Source organism: Misgurnus anguillicaudatus, chromosome 11 (assembly GCF_027580225.2).
Source record: "Misgurnus anguillicaudatus chromosome 11, ASM2758022v2, whole genome shotgun sequence".
Classification (NCBI taxonomy): domain Eukaryota; kingdom Metazoa; phylum Chordata; class Actinopteri; order Cypriniformes; family Cobitidae; genus Misgurnus; species Misgurnus anguillicaudatus.
In genome coordinates this window covers 34,114,043-34,132,782 of record NC_073347.2, presented here as the reverse complement: position 1 = coordinate 34,132,782, position 18,740 = coordinate 34,114,043, and the positions used below count along the sequence as shown (strand labels likewise).

Here is an 18,740-nt window from a genome sequence, read left to right as displayed (position 1 = left end):
GTGCTCAGTTTAAAATCCCTGAATTACAAAACCCCCAAACAGATGTGATGAGTAAATGCAGATCTGACACCTTCTCAGAATTAAACATCTTTTCTTTTCATCCCACAATCATTTGCTGTCATTCAAATTGGTTATCCATTTAAAAGCAATATTTTTGGTTCAATACAAGATCAACAGCATTTGTGACAAATATACTGTAGATTAATACTTTATTTATTAAAGTAAGTCTTTACAGTATGGTAAAAAACATAAATACACTGTCAGAAGTAAAGGTACAAAACTGCACTTTTCTGTCACTGGGGCTGTAAGTTTCCGTTTGGTACCTTTACAGGAATACAAAACAGAATACAATTTTGGGTAGATTATTGTACCTTAAGGACCTACATTAGTCCCTTTCACACATACAGTCTTTACTGGTAATTTACTGGTAAATTGCAGTTAACAGATCATGTGTGAACAGAACCTTTCCGGTAAATCAGTGCCCCCAATTTACCAGTAAGACAGGTTGTAAGATTACCAGTACTTTACCGGTAAGCGCTATGTGTGAACGAAAATTATAGGATTACCGGCATTTAGAAGGGACGACGTCAGACCGTGCTGACAGCTTTGGGCCAATCATAGCGTTTTAATACAGATGACGCGTTTACCCCCGCACTGTTTACAGACGTTTCCACACACATGCTGCTTGAAAGTTCAGCACACCTGAAGTTTACGTCCACATTTCTTCACCAAAGTTGTTTGAGACAGCTTACCGCCGAATTGCAGACGTCCTTAGCACGCCCTCTGTGAAGCCTAACGTGCAAACAGTACTGTTGTTAAAAACGCATTTTCGGTTTGACGTCGTCTCATTCAATGTTGTTTGGTCATGAGCAACTTCGCGACTGTTTACCACAGACGTGAAAACAGCAAAATACGGACCGTGGATATGAACGACGTGGATTGTTAACAAATACAACACTGAGCTCGCCGCGTGCTACAGATACTTCCGCTTTCTCAACAAATTTACCGGTATTTTGATACTGATGTGTGAATGATGTCTTACTGGTAAAATAACGGAACGCCACTGCGTGTGTGAACAGCACATTTTTGTATTTACTGGTAAATTAATTCTGGTAAATTCATGGTAATTTACCAGAATTACTGTGTGAAAGAGGCTATTGTTAAAGTGGGGCAGCACCCTTTAGAAAGGTAATTGTATGGACCATTAGGTACAGATATGTAAACATTTAGTACCAATATGTACCTTTGAGATACTAATATGTATTTTTGAGGTACTAATAAGCTCTCTTTGGTCCCAGTACATCTGAGGTACTAAAATGAAATACATAGGTGGAAAGCTGTATTTTTTGAAAGGGTACAGCCCCAGTGACAGAAAAGGTACAGTTTTGTACCTTTATTTCTGACAGTGTATGTGCCGTTTGTGGGTGTGTCCTTTAAAATGCAAATGAGCTGATGAAATGCAAACACTGATCACCATAATGGTGGTTTGCTGAAATTGAAACTCAATTTTGCTTTAAATAATTTTTTTCGCTTTCTCTCTGCATTAAATGGCTGTGCCGTGGTGGACAGTGCAGATTAAGAGACACTATTATTGTAATAAGACTTGCTATCTAAGTGACAAAATAGTCTAAATCTGAATGACCTATTTTTTACATGCTTGCAGAGAATGGTTTACCAAAACTAATTTACTGGGTTGTTGTTTTTTCTAGGTTGATAGAAGCACTGTTGGGGGTAACGCATTACAAGTAACTTGAGTTACGTAATAATATTACTTTTCTGAAGTAACGAGTAAAGTAACGCATTACTTTTTAAATGTACACATTAATATTTGAGTGACTTTTTCAAAAAAGTAACTCAAGTTACTTTTTTAGTTTAAGTAATTTGATTAAAAAATATGTACTGAATTAAACTAAACGTATGCACTCTCTGTGCCTGTGTGGAAACAGTTTGAGTCAGAAACTGAGATGGCAGGCCAGAGCTAAACATTTTTGTGATGAAATATGCAATTTCTGAATGCAGAACTTTTCAGTCATAAAAACACCTGCAAGGCCTGAAAGAGATCAAGCTTTAGCCAAGAAAAAGTAACGCAAAAGTAACTAAAAGTAACGCAAGCATTACTTACCATGAAAAGTAACTAAGTAATGCAATTAGTTACTTTTTTTGGGAGTAACTTAATATTGTAATGCATTACTTTTAAAAGTAACTTTCCCCAACACTGGATAGAAGCACTGGGGACCCAATTATAGCACTTAAACATAGAAAAAATCTTAATTACCTTTCTGCTTTTAAAACCCTTTGTCTGTGATAACCAACATTATATTCTTCAAAATAAAGATGCTTCATGATGCCATAGAAGAACCATTTTCAGCTGAATGGTTCCATAAAGAACCTTTTACATCTGAAAAACATTTCTGATTCACAAAAAGTTCTTTGTAGAGAAAAAGGTTCTTGAGATTGTAAAAAGATATAAAAAGATAGTTCTTCAAGGAACCATTGGTTCTTGAGGAACCAAAAATGGTTCTTCTATGGCATCACTTTGAAGAACCTTTTAGGCACCTTTTATTTTTAAGTGTATGCCACAAATGCTGTTGATAGAGCTTAATTAGTATTTATATATTCTATTAAAGACTTTAAATTTGATCTTCTTTTGTCCTGTATCAAAGTAAATTGGCTCATCATTGGTTTCCTGGGCGTTGTGATCCTCCTAGAATTCCTTTAAAGCAAGTAAACGCGTCCACAGCTGCTCTGCGGTGATGCTGGGGAGTTTTTTAGAGTATCTGATCAAGAGAAACGTCCCGCCTGCAGTGGACGCAATCGCACACAGCCACAGACCTCGAGTGATCACCTGCAGATCAACGATACTTTTACACATAGATCAACTTGTGAGTCTTCAGAATATTTAAGATTTCCAGTAAGTTTGTAATGGGATAAACGTTTTTCAACCAATCAAAATGCACCAATCAAATGCGGTGCCTTTATACCAAAGGGACAGTGACACTTATATTTAGGCATGTGAAATTATTTCTGCAGTAAATATGGCAAACAGGATATCAAACTCCAAATACTCTTTTCGCTTTTTAACTCTTTTCTCACCATTGACGAGTTATCTTGTTAATTAAAGGATTAGTCAATTTTCTTAAAAAAAAAATCCAGATATTTACTCACCACCATATCATCCAAAATGTTGATGACTTTCTTTGTTCAGTCGAGAACAAATTATGTTTTTTGAGCAAAACAGGATTTTCTCATTTTAATTGACACCAACACTTAACAGTTTTTTTTCAACGGAGTTTCAAAGGACTCTTAACGATCCCAAACGAAGCATAAGCGAAACGCTTATCTAGCGAAACGATTGTCATTTTTGACAAGAAAACTAAAAAATATGCACTTTTAAACCCAAAACTTCTCGTCTATTCCTGTCATGATGCGCAGGGCGACCTCACGCAATACGTCATCACATCAAGAGGTCACGGATGACGACTGCAAAACTACGCCCCATTGTTGACAAGTGTGGAGAAAGAGGACCGTTCCGACGTTGTTGTATGTGGAATGATACTAATAAATGTCTTTTTGTCAGTTTATTGTTTAAAATGGTCCGCAAATGTGTGTTTCATATATGTAACCCTTGACCTTTCCATGGCATTACGCAATTACGTGAGGTTGGCCGGCGCGTCACAGGACCTGAGATAGACGAGAAGTTGTGGTCCAAAAGTGCATATTTTAATTTTTCTTGTCAAAATGACAATCGTTTCGTTAGATAAGACCCTTATGCCTCGTTTGGGATCGTTTAGAGTCTTTTGAAACTCTGTTGAAAAAAACTGTTAAGTGTTGAGTTAAGTGTTAAGTGTTGAGTTAAGTGTTAAGTGTTGAGTTAAGTGTTAAGTGTCGGTGTCCATCAAAGTCCATTAAAATGAGAAGGATCCTGGAATGTTTTCCTCAAGGAACATGGTTTGTTCTTGACTGAACAAGGAAAGACACTTTGGATGACATGGTGGTGAGTAAATATCTGGATTTTTTTTTAAGAAAATGGACTAATCCTTTAACTCTTTCACCGCCAGTGTTTTAAAAAAAAGTTTCCAGCGCCAGTGTTTTTCATGATTTTCACAAAAGTTTAATGCCTTCCAGAAAATGTTCTTCTTTAAATATATAAACATACAATATACCAAATGAAAGAACATCTTCAGTAGTTCTTTTGTAATCAGCTTTTGAATATGGGTAGATTTCTGCAAAAACACCACATTTTGAGCAAAAAGACTTTTCATAGAGATCCCATTCGGAGCGATCTTTAAAACAGACACGGAAATGCAGCAGCTTGTCATAGGGCAATACTTCCGGGTTTAAAAAGTTGCAGAAGGGCTAATAATAATAGCGGTATTGCGGAAAGACGGAAAATCTCGTCATTGGCGGGAAAGCGTTTTCTCTTAATTGACGAGATATCTAGTCAATGGCGGTGAAAGAGTTAAGAGAAATCACTTCCCTTTTTTTAAAGCAATCCATATTACCACTATTATCCACTAGGTGGGGCTCTTATCCAACTTATAACACAAGGCAGCATCTATGGATCCAAAAGCAGTAAAAACTGTGTGTATGGCCCTGTCCCAAATGGCACAATCTGGACTTGTGGACTTCCTTAGAGTCCACACTTTGATGACATCATGTAGTGCAGACCTAAGGGACCCTTGACGCAAGTCGTATTTTGGGACAGATTTGAGCGTCACGCCGGAAATAGGAAGAGAAGTGGTGTAAAATCCTCCCATCCGTTGTCTGATTGCTCTTTCGCAACGACTTCTGAGTTGGTAAAGTGTGGAGCCTGCAGTAGTGTGGGCTTCGACTATGACCTTTGCACATCATGGGTGCTGATGCTAAAAATGACAGATGGGACGTCCTACAGACTCGTAGACTAAGCGAGCATGCACAATTTAAGGCCACGAGACAGAAAGTCCAAATGAAGTGCGCCATTTGGGACAGGACCTATGTTTAATCATCGGATCAGTCCTTTACAAAAGTGCAATTATTTCAGCTTTTTGCTCAAAATTTAAAGAAACAAACCCATATTTGAGAGGTGATAAAACAAGAACAACTGAAGATTGTATGAAACAGGTTTTTTTTTTGTTTGTTTAAAAGCAAAGGGCCTGTTCTTTCATTTGATATATTGTATGTCCTGGAAGGAATCAAACTTTTGTGAAATTAATAAATATGCGGGGAAAGAGTTAATTATTAGCCCTTCATATGTATTTGATCACGACTGTCTTTAATACCTTATTCTGCCAATGCCAGCGCTTTACAGCTTCATGGTATCGTGTCCTGGTGAATGTGACCTAAGAGTTAAAAGATCACACATGTGAATCACTGGACAGTAACCAAACTTAAACCAGATAAAATAAGACATTACCATTGTGTAAAGAGGAATGATTGTTTTCGGCATGATGAAGTGAAGAACATTGTCCAGGTACTTCCGGAACAAGAAATATTTGGAGTTTACGTGCGCTCTCATCTCAAACAAAGCACATAGAACATTAAATACTGCCTTCGGCTTTACTGTCTATCCCAATATATGAAATCTCCCAAACCCTAAATGCTGTATAAATGCGTATTGATTTACAACCTTAAAACCTTCAGAATGTTTTGTCAGACCAAAGTTATTTAAAAGTTAGTTTAAGCACCTTACAATTTGACAACAAAAACCAACTTAAAAGAACATTTAGACAAAAAAAATTCACATTTGTGTGTGTATGTGTGGCTATATCACTGATGAGTTTGACCCTTGTTTTACTGTGACTTGTATGTCATTTTTAATGAGCAGAAACTGGAAGTTAAATATTCCACATTACAACTACCGGAAGTCATCTGACTGTAAAGAGACAGCTGATAAAGTCATGAAATACCTCAATATAGTTGTACATGGCAAGGTCACAGATAGCATGATCATCAGGTACACGGACTCTTGTGTATTCCTGGAGAACAGCGGCTGCGGGTTTATTAAAAAAAAAAAAAAAAAGAGTAAACATTTCCAAAATGTCATTCCAATGCTCTGTAGTGTATTTATATTTTTATCATTGTAAGGGTTCTTTATGTTTTTGTTCATTGTCATGCCATGCCTTGGATTCATGTTTCTTTTTTTATTATTTATTAAAGTTATCTGCATTTACATCCATCTCAAGCTCATTTCATGGACTGCACGTTACGACAGGCAGTCGGTGACTTCTCTTCTGAGGGGCGTGGATTCAAAATATGTTTTTGGAGTGTCGTGTGTGTTGCTCGTCATTTCAAAATATGAGTTGGTTGTGTCATGTTAACCACGTGCATCATGTGTCTTGTCAAAATAAATGCATGCTGAACACGCATTGAAAGGATTTAAGACAAAATACACTAACTTAACAATAAACTCTGATTACACATGCATTTAAGCGAGTATCTGGCAAACGCGAGCATCTTTTTTATCATAAACCTTTAGACGCGTGTGCAGCAGGCACTTATTTTGAGGAGACGCATGACGCACACGAGCCACACACATGATGGGCTAAATACATGTTGTGATGATCTTCGCATCGTGCGCATTCAAAAATCGAAGTCACCGGCCGCCACTGCGTTATGACCACCAAATATGAAACGAGCTTGAAATGGATTTAACTCTTTCCCCACCATTGACAAGTTATCTCGTCAATCCGCAATACCGCTATTATCCCCTAGCTATTTTCCGCAACTTATAAAACCCAGAAGTATCGCCCTAGGTCAAACAGCTGTATGTCCGTCTAAGTTTTCGGGATCGCTCTGAATCTGATCGCTAACATAAATCATTTGCAAAAAATGGAATTATCTCAGCATTTTGCTCAAAATGTTGGTGTTTTTGATTAAACCTACCCATATTTGAGAGGTGATAAAATGATAACTGATGAAGGTAGGTTGAAAGTTTTTTTTTTATTGAAAGCAGAGGGTCTGTTTTTTCATTTAATATATTGTATGTTTATATATTTAAAGAAGAGCATTTTCCAGGAGGCATTAAACTTTTGTGAAAATCATGAAAAATGCTGGCGGGGAAAGAGTTAAATACAGATAAATTTAATAAATCAAAAAAAGGAAACGTGAATTTATTGCATGGCACAAAACAAAACAGGGAAGTTACACATCACTAGCAACAATAACCGACAAGACACAATGGCAAACACAAGGGCAGGACAAGACAGGGAAACATAACAAAACTAACACTTTTATAAATGTGACTTGTAAAAAACATTACCGGTGTGGATCTTGAGACAAAACACTGCAGTACCCTTCAAAAATGTGTGAATATGTACAATTTAGATAGAGTTATGTGTACATTTGGTACCAAAGTACCTTTGAGGTACTAAAATGAGCTCTTTAGGTGCAAAAGTGTACTTTTTTGGTACTATCCCAGTGACAATGACTGTGAACAATTTTTTTTGACAATGTAAAAACAGGGGTTTGAGATTTGAAAGATAGCCCTTAATCCTTGAGTGAGAATTATTAATAATTATCATTTCAAATGAAATATTTTGACACGGTTTTCAGTCTTACCAAAGTTTTCATTTAGTTGGTCCATAATTTCATCAAATACTAAACAATCCTCAAAGCCCTATGAAACAAAGATAAAAACTTGCATTATTTGTCCCTTTTAGCAAAAAAAATTAGAAAATCATTATCAACTTCTTGATCATAACTTGAGTTTTATATTTAAGGTTTATATTAGAGTTTTTTTTTTAACTATGAAAACACCTATGTGTATATTTATAAATCCTGTTAACATATTATAAAGATAGATAAAGAGGTAAACATGCACACCTGTTGCAATATTTCTGTACAAATAAACCTCAAAATTACTGCATTCATGCCTTGACCATAGAACGGAACCACGGCGTGAGCGGCATCTCCCATCAGGACACATTTATCAAGCAGATGATACGGGGTACATTTCACTGAGACCATAGCCTGAGCCGGCAGTCTGAAGAAATCCCTCTTCAGAGCCTCACTGAAAGTCAAAAACACACAAATAAAAAAAAGTCAAACTTTATTCTAGGGATCAAGACGTCTCCACAAAACAAATATAGTAGCCTATTACCAACTAATTTTGACTTTCTTTGGACATTTTTAGGGCTCCATGATGGAAGCAGCATATAAATCATACAGAATGATGGTTTTTGAAAATGTACGTTTTCTGTGATGGGTAGGTTATGTATATATAATAAGCAGTATTGGTAACATGAACATGCAAAAGCACATAATCTCACGCTGTCAAGAGCATGCACACCAGCAGGTGGTGATATAACTCTAATCGTAAAGCCATGTTGGCCAATCAGAAGCCTTAATCAGAAGCAAAAACCCCGGTTGTAGCTGTCTACACGACAACACTGCAACCGGGGTTTCTAAAAAACCTCACCACGACCGAACCGCATAAAAAAGTCACGTTTATAAAAATACCCGTGGCTGTGTGGACAAGGCCTAAGTGCTGAGTGTCAAATAGGGCTGTCACAATGAATAAATAATCGTCTCATCGCAATTGTTTGACCTCATCGTGATGATTTCAGATCACCGCAATGATTGCACATCTCCCTAAAAACACAAGGGGGAGCTGCAGCGCCTGTATAAACGAGACTGTATAAGATGGCTCCTTAACTGACACTGTAACGTGATAAATTGCAAAGCCAGTCAATAAAGTGGAAAAAACAACATTTAAAGAAATGCTGCAAACCTTTGATAGGCAGTATGAACTGCCAAGTAAAACATATATTTTCAAAACAGCAATTCCAAATTTGTGGAAATTTAGAATGCTATTCTTAAGGATCTGTAAGATTATTTTTTTAATGGTCCAGTACTAATAAATACAATAAAACAGGAAATTAATCATCATAATTGCCACAATTCATTAGGCAATTAACCGTCAGCCAAATTTCATAATCGTGACAGCCCTAGTGTCAAAAATGGCTGTAAGAACTGTTCAATCATTTCTACAACTGTTGTAAATCTTTGGAAAAGAAATGAGAACTACAAATCTTCAGTGGAGTCTCAGATAGCGAACAGCACATTCAGCACTTGTTTAAAATCACTCGCTGTTCTCAGAACTGCAAACTCAGTCCTCTCATAACCTCCACAAGACTTCAATTTCACACCTTAATAAGTGATGCTTCAGACCTGAGAAACCTTGAAGCAGAACGAGTGATAAAAGAGAGAGAGAGAAGTGTACTCACACGCCTATTAGAGGAACTGAGTCAGGGAAGTATATCTGGAAAAACCGAATGACCTCATCACCGGAACGAATCTTGTCAAACTCCTCAAAGGGCATGAAGAGGGTGCACGTGAACGTCTTGTCCTAAATATGAAAAACATCAAAGCAACAGTAACTACAGTGTATTACCAAAACAAAACATAATAAATATTCTGTTGCATTGGAGGTCAATGCTAAACTATTCCATTAACCTTTAACTGGATTTCGAAAACCCCTGATATATCCAAAATAATACAAACATACCCGCTGGAAGTTTTGGGGAATACCAGTGGTTAGATTGTGTAAAAGTTTCAATCACATAATAAGTTGGCAAATTCTGCAGGAAATTATGACATAATCTTACCAAGTTGGGCAGGGCGATCATCATGAAAGTGTTTCTGGGCCAAATGTGCAAATAATTGGGCTCCATCGCAAACTTAAAGGAGAGAGAAATCAGATGAGTAATCAGACAAAAGAAAGGCACATTTTTCTGATAAGATTTCGGTGATGCTTACATCTCCATCTTTGGGGGGCATGGTGAGCTCCATGTAGCCATGAGGAATATACGTCTGGCTGTAATTGAAGCGGCTTTGTCGCAGGAACTGCTTTCTGACAGCGGAGAAAGCACCATCGCATCCCACCATCAGATCTGCTTGGGTCTCCTTTTTCTGACCGTCAGGTCTATTGGCAATGAAAGAAACATTTGTAAAAAAAAAACTTGAATTGAAAAAGTGATAATAATAATTTAACCAAACAATACTTTCATGTTTAACACTTACATTGTTCCAAACTTGCAAGCTATTTTTTGCCAAAAAACAAAAATAGAAAGCTTTATATATAATTCAAAAACTTGTGCATTTCTTTCCCAAAATTTCTACAGACAAAAATGGAAGAGAGAAAGCTTTCATAAGTAAGGTTTATTATTTTGTTCTTAAAATATTACCATTGCACACCATTAAAAGAGAGACAGTCAGATAGAAAGAGGAAACTGTTTACCCAAAAAAGGTCATTGTTCCTTTCTCTGGACTCCAGTCGTGCAGTTTGTGATTGAAGTTCAATGTAGTGTTTGGATACGCCTCTGCCGCTGTGACACATTGATTTAATTCTGTGTTTATTTCGCTTAATAAGATCAACAACCGTTAAACACATTTACATTTAAAAAAAACTTTGCATGCACAGTAGGGCTGCACAATATGACACAAATTGTCGATTAATCCCCTTGATAGTGTAATTGAGATTGTGGGCTTGTTAAGTCTAACATCATGCATCGCTTCTGGGTCTAACCGTTTTCAAATGCCATAAGCAAATAACAAAACATGCTAACATACATTTGTATCATAATGCAAACCTGATCCTATTTTTTTTCTCCATAACAAAATACAAGATTGGCTCACACTTTATTTTAAGGCATCACTGTTATAGCGTAATTATACACTTAAGTACTAAGTAATAATCATTAACAACATGTACTTACTATAGGGTTAGGGTTAGGATTAGGGTGTGGTTTAGGGTTAGTTGCATGTAATTATGCATAATTAACTGTTATTACTATAATAATTACATGTAGCGTGTGTAACAATGTAACAAAGACACTGTAAAATAAAGTGTTACCCAAGATTGCCAGACATGGACTCATGGACATGGATTTTTTTATGAATTATTAACTCATTCCCCGCCAGCCATTTTTTGAAAAGTTGCCCGCCAACATTTTTTGTGATTTTCAGAAAAGTTTCCTTCTAGAAAATTTTTCGTCTAAAAATATATAAACATACAAATATATTTAAAATGAAAGAACAGACCCTCTGCTTTCAAACAAACAATAAACAAACAAACAAAACAGGAAAAAGTTTCATCGTATCTATATTTTGTCTCTGCTTATAAACTATTAAATATGGGTATTTTTCTTTAAAAAAAAATTTAGCAAAAAGCTGAAATAATTGCATTTTTGTGAAGGAATTTTGTTAAAGATCAGATTCAGAACGATTATCAAAACATACACAGAGTTTAAAATTAATAAATAACGTTTTTGCTTCAGTTTTTGATAAATTGGGTAAGTTAATACTGGATAACTGCGGTATTGCAGATTTATTTTTATTTTTATTTAGTATGTTTATTTGTCAGGGACAATGTACAAAGAACAATAATCTTTCGAACAGATGTTTTGTACCAGAGTTAGCAAAAGCTATTTTCGATCTGCACTCCCCAGGCAGGTATACACAATATTAAAACATTACATTATAAAAACCAACACATCCTAAAATACTTACAACTTAATCAAAACATTCACATCAAAATTACATTTAACATAAAACCTCATCAGGAACAAGATTTTTTTATGCAAATGTTTTCTCTTAAAAGTGGAAAAGAGGATGTTTGTTTAATACATTTTTGCAATATTACTTGAAACTGTCTTTACTAAATGATAAAAGACTATTTATTAGGTGCACTGAAAGTAATAATATTAATATATGTCATCTGTGCATACGGTAGGGCCTTAAAAACATCAGCCAATCGTTGACACAATCATCGCGTCAACGATTGGCCCTCTGGCTTGTCAATCACTGCCATTACGTTCCTTGTGAGAGACGTGCTCGCTCCAGTAACTTTACACGAGTGATGCATGCGCATGAAACTCCGTCTTTAGTTTCGATTTGTTTTCATTGTCGCTCCTGCTTTCCTCCTCAAATTTGCACCATGGAAGAGAAGAAACCCGAAGAAGGACGCAAAAGAAAGACTTTTTTAGTTGCTGAGCAGAGGAGAAAAATGTCAGAAGAAAGTAATCCAACCAGAGTTGTTCTTGGAGAAACATTTCAACGCTGGAGAGCAATGAAGAAACAGAGGTGTCAAGACAGACGTGCAGTTTGCAAAAATTTTCCTCGACAGGTAAAAGTGATTATTCTTTCTTTTTGGAAAAATTATTGTTGTACTGTTATTCAGGTATATCGACGTTGTTCTTGTACTGTAGTTGTAAGGCAGTGACCAGTCTGCTACATCCTAGTTGAAATGGGAGTAGCGTTGACTGATCTAACTTTACGTCTTATGTGTTTGTTATCATATCATTTCACATAATGAATCCACTGATGCGACACAGCATATGCCGGTGATAAACAAACACTCGTGTTCAAATACTCCTGCACAAGTTTTGGAAGGTGTTCCCTAGAAATGAGCTGTGAAGGAGGGAGGCTGTTCTTACGCATGCGCTTATTGCAACACATCCTCACCCCATGTCGTCAATATTTGACGACACTTGACCATTCGTCAATATGTGACGGGGAGGGTATACCTTTCGCGTCATTTTTTGACGAACTGGGGACTTCAATACTATTACGTCCGTTGCATTCTCTTTCCTATTTTCTTACCATTTTCGCGTCGGTTTAGGGTTAGATTACGCAAAATTAAACAGTGTACGCGAAATTAAACAGTTGTCACCTGGCATTGGGGTTAGAGTTAGGTTTGGGTAGGGATGTCATTATGTAAATCTAACCCTAAACCGACGCGAAAATGGTAAGAAAATAGGAAAGAGAATGCAATGGACGTAATAGTATTGAAGTCCCCAGTTCGTCAAAAAATGACGCGAAAGGTATACCCTCCCCGTCACATATTGACGAATGGTCAAGTGTCGTCAAATATTGACGACATGGGGTGAGGATGGGTTGGCTTATTTATAAAACTCAGTAACGGTCTTTGGATTCTCAGTCGGCGGAAACATCCTCTTTTTGCGCCTTTAATTGACGAGATAATTCCATGGTGGGGAAAGAGTTAATATTGCTTAATTAGTCAATCTGTAAGCGTGGAGACTGCGTTGTACACTGTGAGTTTGTAAAATTTTTAGTTTAATGTGTGATATGAATAAATAGTGCTCATAAATGCCTCTTCAAATAATATTTTCTAATGGAAACAGTATTTCTTACGTCATGACTTAACAAGCCCATTGTTGTTGATTATTAGATTTTACATAGAAATAGAGGTCTTATCGGTCCGACTCGGAATGACCGGAATCACTTTTTACCAGAACCCAATGTGCATAAATCTTTTTTTTTTTTTAAAGAAAGACCTGACCCAAGACAAACCTGAGAAAATCAGACCCAAGTCCGACCCAGTGGCAATTTTTTTAACCCAACTGGACCCGAATGTAAACAGCACTGACGTGTTTGCAGTCTGCAGCCCCGCACCCACTAGTCAGACAGATGCCACTTAAATTGTACTCGAACCATGTCTAAGGCACGTGAAACTTTTAGACTCAAACCGCTTTGGTCGGACCTTGGGTTTTTGAATTTAAAGGGATAGTTCACCCAAAAATGAAAATCCTGTCATCATTTACTCACTCTCATGTAGTTACAAACCTTTATAAATGTCTTTGTTCTGATGAACAAAAAGGAAGATATTTTGAGAAATGTTTGTAACCAAACCATTCGTGGACCCCATTTACTTCCATAGTATTCTTTTTTCCTACTATGGAAGTAAATGGGGTCCACAGACGGTTTGGTTACAAACATTTCTCAAAATATCTTCATGTTTATCAGAACAAAGAAATTTATGTGGGGTTTGTAACTACATGAGAGTGAGTAAATGATGAAAGCATTTTCATTTTTGGGTGAACTATCCCTTTAAGTGGACACGTGAAGGCCTCTACATAGAAGTGTTTTAAAGGAGCACTGTGTAATTTTTAGCGGCATCAAAGTGGTAATGCTGCAAAGTGCAACCAACAGCTCAGTCCACCGTTTACGCCACCCTTTCTAGGAAATATAGATATGTTTATTATATTGCATTTCTGTCAATAGATCCTCCTAAAATGTACACAGTGCACCTTTAAAAAGTTTGAACTTTCTGTGAAAGTTAGCATATCCTTATTATAAACCTCCAAAACAAACTCCTGAAATATCAATATTATCAAGTAAAGTCTCAGCCTGAGATGCCTTTAAAGTAACATCAAAAACCTTCACATTCAGGGTTATTACTGGCTGCTTTTTCTTTATTATTCAGTCCAAATCATCTATTTAAAAAAAAATTAGACAAAGCTCATGTTTTTTATTGGCACAATTATATTTTTTTCTCCCCTTAACTTACTTCAAACATAGAGCATGCGTTTAGATCAAAAGATTATGAGGCAACATTTTTACTGTTTTGCCATTTAAAGATGTTTGGCCAGCAACACTGCCAGGTTTCAGAGATATAGCTTTATTTAATAAGTTACTGTATCATAAAAACTCACACAGCATGTCATATGTTTATAGGACAAGGTATGAAGGGTGGTCGTAAAACAATGTAAATAATTGTTGCACCCATAATTGTAATCCTGATTAGATTTTTGATTCATTCTGCAGCCCTAATGTACAGAATTTACATAGGAAAACAAAATGCATGCTTACAAATAAGTTATTATGATTACTATTGGTATATATTTACTCTGTTTAAATGCTCTAAAAATATCATCACACCACAAAGATCCTAATTATTTTGATTAATGTGGGAATATGACCCTTTACAGGTGTCGAGAAGTACAGTGAAATTGGTTAAGTGAAGATGTACCTGTCAGCAGCTCTTTGTTGAGGTTTGCTCTGTCTACAGACAGAATGTACTAAAAAAAAAAAAACACTGATCAGACACATTTAAGGTGGTTAGAGTTTGTAAGCAGAAGAAATATGACGATTTTTAATCTCTGTGTGTGTTCTGGATTATCTGGGATCTTTATAGTCTGAAAGGATGAATTACTGACATTCCAGATCTTGGATATAGTAATGTTATATATAATGTTACAGACATGATACAGAGAGTCTAAAGTCTAGCTTACAAAAGCACCATGACACAGATTGTTGCATTACTCATTACTCGTTTTAAACAGACGTGTGTAAATGTTCTTGACTAGTAGGTAAACGAACCCATAATTGTAAATAGCGTATGAGTTAAGCATCTATAGGGTGACATGTTGCAATTACTCTCAGAGCATATTTATGCATGTAGGTCTCAGGTCACCTGTCCTTTCTTGCCGTAGGGTATAGAGGAACGCTTTCCGTTCACATTGTGGATCATACGAGCGTGCATTGGAATGCCTTTGGAGACTATCTAGAAGAAAAAAACATACTGCTGAAGATATTTTAAATTGGCAAAAAAATGCTTGTGGGAACAAAAACAGATTATATAACAGGTCATAGTTTTAAGGTTAAAGGGTTCAAATAGCATTACTTTTCCCTTTAAGCAGCATTGTCATGATCTGACATTTGTAGCGTTATTTCAAACAGTACAAAGTGATTTACTCAAAGTTAAAGAGTGCTAAAGAATGCATTGAAATAATCTGTTAAATTGTTCTTTGATATCTACATAGAAAGTATGTGGCTTTATTAAGTGCAAAAATGATCCAGAAATGGCTTTAAAACCATTCTCTGAAAGCATTTAAAAAATAGGTAATTGAAATCTGGCTCCCCTTGTGATGTCAGAAGGGGATAATACCACTCCTTAATCTGCACTACCAACCACGACACTGTCCTAAAAGGACACACCCAAAAACGGCACATTTTTGCTCACATCTACAAAATGAGACAATTTTAACACGTTATATAATAAATTATCTGTGGTGTATTTTGAGCTAAAACTTCACATACATACTCTAGGGACACCAAAGATTTATTTGACATTTAAAAAAAAGTCTTGTGAAATGTGCCCTTTAATGTCACAGACTGTGATTTAAAAACAAGTTGTTAACTCAGGGTTTAGTTTATGCAATATTTCAGATCTGTTTTGTAAAAAAAAAAAACAAATCATGAAGATAGTCATAGTCATTTGACCTAGTTTCATATGGTCATACTTATTTAGTTCCTCATTTACCTCCGCGTAATTTTTTTGATTCTTAGTCAGCTGTGTGGTAACACTGCTAATAAAAATCCTTGATGTGCTGTTGAAAGAATGTAAATTCAGAATTAGGCCCTATAATTGGACTTAACCCACCTTATCTTCTATTCCCACATGCTTTAAGGCTTGGCGCCCCCTGTGGGACAGGGCCAAGTTTATGCTTCGACCCCTCACAACTTTGGCTTGACGAATATCTATAAGGATAACAGTTAAAATTCACAGTTTAATTAAATACAGGTACCATATGGTTTCTTTAATGGTGTAAATCTTTCCAAGATTATATGTGTATTCCTAAAGATCCAGCTTTAAATCATTGCATGTCTATAGTCGACCATACTGTACCTTCTCGAGATTCATACAGTGTAACATCAAAACCTCGTTTTGCGAAGAAGCAGACGTTCAAAGATCCAACCTAAATTAAGAGGATTAAATTGAGACTACTACAAAAACACACGTCATGTTATGAAAATGGCAACAATTTATAGTATTTTATGTAATAATATAAAGGTTTATGCTTAGCAAGTAATGGCCCAGGGCTATATTGTCATTTTTTTCTTATGCATACGCACTGTCAGTGGTATTTAAAGTGTAGTATGCAGATGAATCACTAAATTAAAATGTAAATTCATGAGTTTGCCTGCCCAGTAAGTCTTTACAATTAAATGGTAAACAAACTTGCTCCTCAAAGGGAGCTCGAACCCAAAGCTCGTCTCAAGCCCCAAGTTCAGAGTTAATCAATATGTTGGTTTTTGGAGAGCCAAATATTTTCTAAAGTGGTACTTGGTGTTAAAAGTTTGGGAATCACTGCATTAGATAATGAAGAAGCTTTAAAAAGTACTTTTGTGTGTTTTGATTACCATTGGCAAAACTGTGGTATTACTACAGTAACCATGCATGGTTTATCGATGTTTTTTGTAGCAAAATGATGGTTATTTTTTATGTTTCTCAACTAGGGGCTGGGGGCCACTAGAAGCCAAATTTTCAAAAAGACCTCAAGATGACTTAAAATTTTTGAAATAAGTATTAAAATATGATATTCCTTGGTGTTTGATTTTTAATTTTAATACAATTTTTATAATAATATTTTTTATTTATTTAAAGGCACCTTTCATGGCACTCAAGGACACCTTACAAATCAGAGGGGCCGGTGACTTCTTTTTCAAGGGCGCACGATGCAAAGCTCATCACAACATGTATTTAGTCCGTCGTGTGTGGCTCGTCATGTCAAAATATGTGTTCGGCATGGCATGTAAACTTATGTGCAGCACGTATCATGTCAAAAAAGAAGTGCCTGCTGCAGACGCTTCAAAGGGGTTTATGATAAAAGAGACGCTCACGTTTTCCAGATCCTTCCTTAATCTCATGTGTAATCAGAGTTTACGTTTTTTTTTTGTAAACATGAGGATCTTTTTGATAATAAACCCTTTCAACGCGTGTGATGCACGGTTCAATAAACAACCCACACCCGACCAACGTTTTCAACTAACCCGCCCACAACTCGGACCGCAAAATATATATACATGGTTCACATGACGCAATGAACACATATTTTGACATGAGGAGGCACACACGACACTCCGAACACATATTTTGAATTCGTGCCCCTTGGAAGAGAAGTCACCGGCTGCCACTGATACAAATAATAAAACATACATTTCAAAATAGGCAATTTACATTCAGTTAAAAATAAAAAAGAAGCAAAATACAGTATTAAAAATAAGCCTGCCTAAAAAGATTTTATTATGAAAAATTACTTTTTTACAATTATACATATTTAGTTATGCCAAGCTGTAATAAAATTATATTTATAATTTGATTATATTAGAAACTGTGAGTAAGGGGTCTTCAGATATTGTGATTATATATTTCACACACATAACTGGATTCTTTTTAATTCTTAAGACATAAAGTATTATATTTTGTAATTTGATCAAGGTAAAACTCAGGACGTTCATGTCAATATAACTGATATATTGGAGCTTGTTTACCGAGTTTCAAAATCACTCTGTGGATGATTAACTTTTTCATCGTGTCTGTTGTACTGTAGCAAAAATATACAACTGTACTATACTGATAATAATAGAGATTCAGTTATATAAAAAAAAGTTTTTAAGTTATCCTTGTTTGCCTTTTTGGGTAATTTTTCATCATACTGTGAGGTCATTGACTGCTTAAATACAGACTATATATGAGAGCATTATAAAATATGTAATCAAGTCATAAAGATTGATTCTCACCAAACCGCCTCCCACCACTGCTATCGTTTCCCTCTTGTCGCTTCTAGATTGACGTGTGTGTATGGGAACCGTCTCCATGTTTAATAATCCTAAATTATTAAATGAGTTTAATGGAGTTCTGCTCATGTCAAACTGCAAGTGACTGCGAATTTCAAAGAGTTTTAAAGCGGCGATGTCAGGTTATGAAGGAGGAGCAACACGAGTCAAACATCGACCAACAGGACCGTGACCCCCGTCAGGATGATTATTAAACCTGACCAACAATGTCACACTCACACACATACACAAATTATGCAGTTGGTTTAATATCAGAAAGATAAATCTCAAGGGCCGATTCAATGTGAAACAATCACCGATTTCATGAAATGGTTATTATTTAGTGGAGATGTTGTACCAAAGACTATAAATTTTACTTGACAACACAGTTCTGTTATTGT

General features: G+C 36.0%; 1 protein-coding gene across 1 annotated transcript; it reads right to left on the bottom strand.

The window, feature by feature from the left end:
- Nucleotides 1-2,260: 2,260 nt before the first annotated feature.
- kmo (kynurenine 3-monooxygenase) lies at nucleotides 2,261-18,463 on the bottom strand. The gene is made up of 15 exons (XM_055170904.2): nucleotides 18,304-18,463; nucleotides 16,409-16,478; nucleotides 16,163-16,260; nucleotides 15,194-15,283; nucleotides 14,750-14,798; nucleotides 10,217-10,304; nucleotides 9,736-9,901; nucleotides 9,585-9,656; nucleotides 9,204-9,325; nucleotides 7,840-7,987; nucleotides 7,537-7,594; nucleotides 5,886-5,968; nucleotides 5,393-5,494; nucleotides 5,259-5,318; nucleotides 2,261-2,845 (listed from the first exon to the last, which is right to left on the bottom strand). The coding sequence occupies exons 1-15, from the start codon at nucleotides 18,427-18,429 to the stop codon at nucleotides 2,705-2,707; spliced, it is 1,473 nt and encodes a 490-aa protein (XP_055026879.2). The 5' UTR covers nucleotides 18,430-18,463; the 3' UTR covers nucleotides 2,261-2,704.
- Nucleotides 18,464-18,740: the final 277 nt, after the last annotated feature.

Excerpts from the sequence above, each read along its gene's own strand:
- kmo (XM_055170904.2), bottom strand. The coding sequence starts at position 18,429 with ATGAGCAGAACTCCATTAAACTCATTTAATAATTTAGGATTATTAAAC. Across the intron at positions 16,261-16,408 it reads ACTGTATGAATCTCGAGAAG|ATATTCGTCAAGCCAAAGTT; the intron begins GTACAGTATGGT and ends TTATCCTTATAG. Across the intron at positions 5,969-7,536 it reads CCAACTAAATGAAAACTTTG|CCGCTGTTCTCCAGGAATAC; the intron begins GTAAGACTGAAA and ends ATAAACCCGCAG.